At 42.8% G+C, this 3,153-nt stretch overlaps 1 protein-coding gene across 2 annotated transcripts; it reads right to left on the bottom strand.

Moving 5' to 3' along the window:
- Positions 1-314: 314 nt before the first annotated feature.
- Positions 315-2,668, bottom strand: LOC307021881 (zinc finger protein RFP-like). Of its 2 annotated transcripts, none has more exons than XM_079654396.1 (2): positions 2,591-2,668; positions 315-2,491 (listed from the first exon to the last, which is right to left on the bottom strand). In XM_079654396.1, the coding sequence occupies exon 2, from the start codon at positions 2,487-2,489 to the stop codon at positions 861-863; it is 1,629 nt and encodes a 542-aa protein (XP_079510522.1). In that variant the 5' UTR covers positions 2,490-2,491; positions 2,591-2,668; the 3' UTR covers positions 315-860. The 2 variants fall into 2 exon arrangements, with proteins under 2 accessions (XP_079510522.1, XP_079510523.1); XM_079654397.1 differs by having other exon boundaries at positions 315-2,508; positions 2,591-2,667.
- Between the last annotated feature and the right edge of the window lie 485 nt (positions 2,669-3,153).

Below are 3,153 nucleotides of genomic sequence, written 5' to 3'. Positions count from 1 at the left end.
CACACACACACACACACACACACACACACACACACACACACACACACACACACACAATTTGACACATTTCCCGCTCTTATGTGCCCATCCCCCGACATGGATCACACCTGGCACACCAATACATGTTCAGTGTCTATTCTTTGTATATCTACTGCAGTTCTTCATGTGTACCAGTAGTCTGATACAGTATTTACAGTTTGAAAGGGTGTTAAATGGAATTTGGTGCTGATTAATGTTTTTTGTGTTAATGTATAGCAGTTAAAACAGGACCGGTTTCCCTATAGGAGAACATCAATGAGCAAGAGTTGTTCAAATGCTTTACAAACGATGACTTTAATATTATGACAGGCAGAAAATTACACAACAGAATTAGTTCACATGATTACACCTTTGTGTTACAAGAAAAAGAAGAACTACGAATTTATACTGACTGGTATTTCCAGCAATGTCCCTTAAATAAGTGTTACGATAAATCATAACCAGGGAAGTCCATGTTTATATAATGTCTTGTTTCAAGTGTTCAAAAATGACGTATAACATATTACATATTTGACTAAAAGCACAAAATCTAAAACTTGAGATATGCAGGCTTTTTGCTGAAATGACCTCATCTTTAAACGCAACTAAAATGACATTAAATCCTGATAAATGACATAGATGACCTCAGCCATTGTGATAGAACAGGATCTGACAACATTATGTAACATTAGTTTACATCCACACACATACAATAAAGAGAGAGGGACAGCATGCTAATGATGAAGCAGTGTCTTACTTCTTTTACAAGTAATTTAGACGATACAGAGATGTTAACTGATTTGAGACCAGTGCTTTCTGTGGTCTTTAAAGAAGTAATGAACTCAGTGTGCTTGCGGTACAGGGGTTATGATGAGAGGAGCAGAGTTTGTTCCATTGTTGTTTTTGTAAAGGCAGAAGTATGGATACATTTTCTCTGTAAAGTGGAAGCCGGTATAAGAATGTATTTGTGACTTAGAGTCCACGTTGTAGAAAGAAACCACTCCCTGATCATAGTCCACAAAGACACCCACCTTCTGAAGCTCTTCTCTCAGTGTCATTTCAACTGCTGGTGATGTACGTGCATAGTATGATCCCTCATGAAGCTGAATGGCCCAGCAACCATCTTCTGCTGACAAACCTATGTCCTTCTTTCTTTCATAGGACTCTCTCACCACTCCAATAATCCAACCAGTGTTTCCCTTCACTTGCACCTCATAGTAACACTTCCCTGCTGTAAACCCCTCCTTTGACAAAACTTCCGGATACATTTCAAATCTTTTTGGATTGGAGGGAAGAATCTGCTCTGTGTCTACATCTTCCACCTGTTTTCCATCCTGGCTTATGATCAGTGAGCAATATGCTGTTTCAGGGTCAAAGGTCAAGTCCACTGCATGTTCTCTCATTCTTTTCACCTTGATCTCAGGAAGCTCCTCCACTATCTGATCAGCGCTCTGTTTCAGCAGACCCACAGCACCCCTCACTGCCTGGAGGGACAGGTGGCAGTGGACACCGACGTTGGTCCAGTCCTTGTTTAAAGGAGAGCGCAGGGTTTGGAAGGTCTGAACACATTGATGGTGATCCTCAGACTGTGACAGCTGCTCCAGCTGGCTGCTCCTGCTCTGGAGATCAGCAACTTCCATCCTCAGATCTGTGAGGAAGCCGTCAGCCTTCTGCTTCGTTGCTCTGAACCTCTCCTCAATCCCCTCAACAAGCTCCGCCTGGTTTCTCTGAAGGGAGCTGATCAAGTCGCTGAAGACCTGCACACTGGCTTCTTTCTCTCTCTCTGCTTCTTTCTGGCTCTCATCCACTGAGCTTTCTATCTCAGCTATCTTCTCGGACCGGGATTGTATCATCTGTTTGAAATTTGCCATGGTCTCATCTTTTATTGCCAACACTACTTCAAATTCTTCCTCGATTGGGACAACATCGTGACTCTTGTGATGGGGTTTAATACACAAGACACAAACACAGGCCTGGTCAGTCCTGCAGTACAGTTCTGTTATCTTGTTGTGCACTTTGCACATCCTGTCTTCAAGATTATTCACCGGGTCTAACAGTGTGTGGCTCTTGAGAGCAGCAACTCTCTGGTGTGGCTCGAGGTGCACTTCACAGAAAGACATTAAACACGTCAGGCAGGATTTAACTGCGTTTCCCTTCATCTCAGAGCAGATATCACAAAGAACGGCTTCTGTTCCAGGAAGTGGGGGGTCTGATGAGGCTTTGATTTGAACTAACGTCTTAAGCTCAGCAGCTAACTCAGAGACAAAGGTGTTGACGTGTAGTTCAGGTCTTTGAGAGAATGTTCTCTTGCAGAGTGGACACTGGCAAATAGCACAGCTATCCCAGTACTTGTGGATACATGCAGAGCAGAAATTGTGTCCACATGGCGTTGTAACTGGCTCAGTGAACACTTCCAGGCAGACAGAACATAGGAACTTCTCCTCGGACAGCAGACTGCTAGCAGTTGCCATATCTGTACAAAAAGTAATACTACAATTACAACACTTATAATAAAATAATCCGCTATAAAAGTAGTTCATATTCTTCCTCTATACAATTATAAATCTCTTACCTGTAAAGTAGCAGGTTAAAAAGCAGCTGTGCTCTTTGAAAGCTTGTCCTGAACTGGTTGAGTTTCGTTTCAGCAGAAATCCCTTCCCCCTCCTGCTCTGGGAGTTTACACTTCCTGCTAACATTTAACTCTTTAGTTTCCATTCACATGACTAGACCTGCTGTATTTGTCGTGTAACATCGGTACGGGGAGGGTTGCTTTAAAAATATAATCCGTTACAATTACTTGTTACATGTAAAAAATGTAATCAGTAACCTAATCTGAGTATCACAATATATAATGCCCCTTTCACATCAACGCGTTTTCAGTTCCGGCTCGGAGCTGGAGCCTGAAAAGTTCGTTTTTTCCTGTTCACACCGCAGCGGCGCCGCCTCTTAGCTCCGGAATCCGGTTCACTTCCAGCTACAAAAAATTGTCGGTCTAGAGCAGGGGTGCCCAACCTTTTTTGAACCGAGAGCTAATTTTAAAGTTGCCAGTCTGCCGAGATCTACCAGTCCAAATAGAGAAGCGTAGCCATTACTGACAGCCTACTACCAGGTAAATATACACTTCTCTATAAAGCT

This window comes from Notothenia rossii (assembly GCF_949606895.1).
Source record: "Notothenia rossii genome assembly, chromosome: 10".
Taxonomy (NCBI): domain Eukaryota; kingdom Metazoa; phylum Chordata; class Actinopteri; order Perciformes; family Nototheniidae; genus Notothenia; species Notothenia rossii.
This window is presented reverse-complemented; position numbering and strand designations above follow the sequence as displayed.